The 1,253-nt window shown below is 47.2% G+C and overlaps 1 protein-coding gene across 1 annotated transcript in view; it reads right to left on the bottom strand.

Moving 5' to 3' along the window:
• Nucleotides 1-1,253, bottom strand: part of Vwf (von Willebrand factor) — a 137,928-nt gene that overhangs the window by 117,933 nt on the left and 18,742 nt on the right. Inside the window, exon 6 of the mRNA XM_029478271.1 lies at nt 595-719. Within this exon, the coding sequence (XP_029334131.1) occupies nt 595-719 (125 nt within the window). The remainder of the gene's footprint in view (nt 1-594; nt 720-1,253) is intronic.

Genomic DNA, 1,253 nt, shown 5'->3' with positions numbered 1-1,253 from the left:
GAACCTTTAGAATCTTGTGATATCTAGCTCCTGAAGAAGGAAAGGTCTACAGGTAGAGTGATGTGGACAACCCTTTTGCAGGCAGAGGGATGCTGGCCATCCTTCCACACATACAGTGATGTGGTGAGCCTTCTGTAACTANAGTGATGTGAGCATCCCGTTGGTAAGTAGAATGACACAGGCAGCTCTTCTTTTGCTTATTCCTGTCTTGTATACAATATAACTGGACTATAAGGTAGGAGTACCTATACCAGATAGCAGAACCATCACCCCAGCTTCCAGAACTCTAATAATCTCCGTTGTCCAGCACCACGTTATTTGCTATTGCCTCACAAAGTNNTGGAGATACTAGCTATACCTACCCAGTTTTAAAGAAAGCACAAGGCCAAGGAAAATATTAGAACTAGACAAAATTCTCACTGAAATAAGTTTTCAATCTAAAAAAGACTCATAAGCACCTCATACTGAACAGCCAGAGAGACCCATTTCTCACCCAACCCCTGAAGAGAGGAAGAAACCACGATACCAAGTCCCTTGCCTTAATTCTAGGAGTCACAAACCATGCAGACCACATCCAGGCCAGACAGTACCCACCTGATGCATGTCCCCAGAGGAGCTCTCACAGTTCCTGCTGGGAGGAGATGCCCGTTTACACCGCTGTTCCTCACTGCTCAGGGCCCAGGAGTTGGCAAAATCATAGGGGTCTGAGGTCAAGGTCCCTGCAGAGAAAGGTTTCCAAGAAACGATGCTTCAGTTAAGCCTGTACCAAGACCTCCGCATGAATGCTGTTGGCCAGTTATCACCTGACTCAAACTCCTTCTAGATTAGAACGAAGGCATTTGGACCATGGGCATTTTGTACAGTGCTCAGCAATGACACCACAGTGCATGGACAGTGGAGCTCAGCAAGTGATTTGACTAGCCACGGATGGAGAGAGGGANAGTTACAATAAAGGAGGTGACATGAAAGATGATGAGGATGTCCCCAAAGAAGCTTCTCTGTGCAGCAGAGGTCACAGCCACCACTGGTCAAAGTGCAGAGAGCAGTTGGCCATGGGGCACTGTGGTCGTTTGAATAGGTATGGCCCCCATAGACTCATATGTTTGACAGCTTGGTCCATGGGGAGTGACAATATTAGGAGGTGTGTCCTTTTGGAGTAAGTGTGTCACTGAGGGAGCAAGCTTTGAGGTCTTCTATGCTCAAGCTATGCCTATTGGAGCACACAGTATCCAGCTGTCTCTGGATCCAGATGT

This window comes from Mus caroli, chromosome 6 (assembly GCF_900094665.2).
Source record: "Mus caroli chromosome 6, CAROLI_EIJ_v1.1, whole genome shotgun sequence".
Taxonomy (NCBI): domain Eukaryota; kingdom Metazoa; phylum Chordata; class Mammalia; order Rodentia; family Muridae; genus Mus; species Mus caroli.
This window is presented reverse-complemented; position numbering and strand designations above follow the sequence as displayed.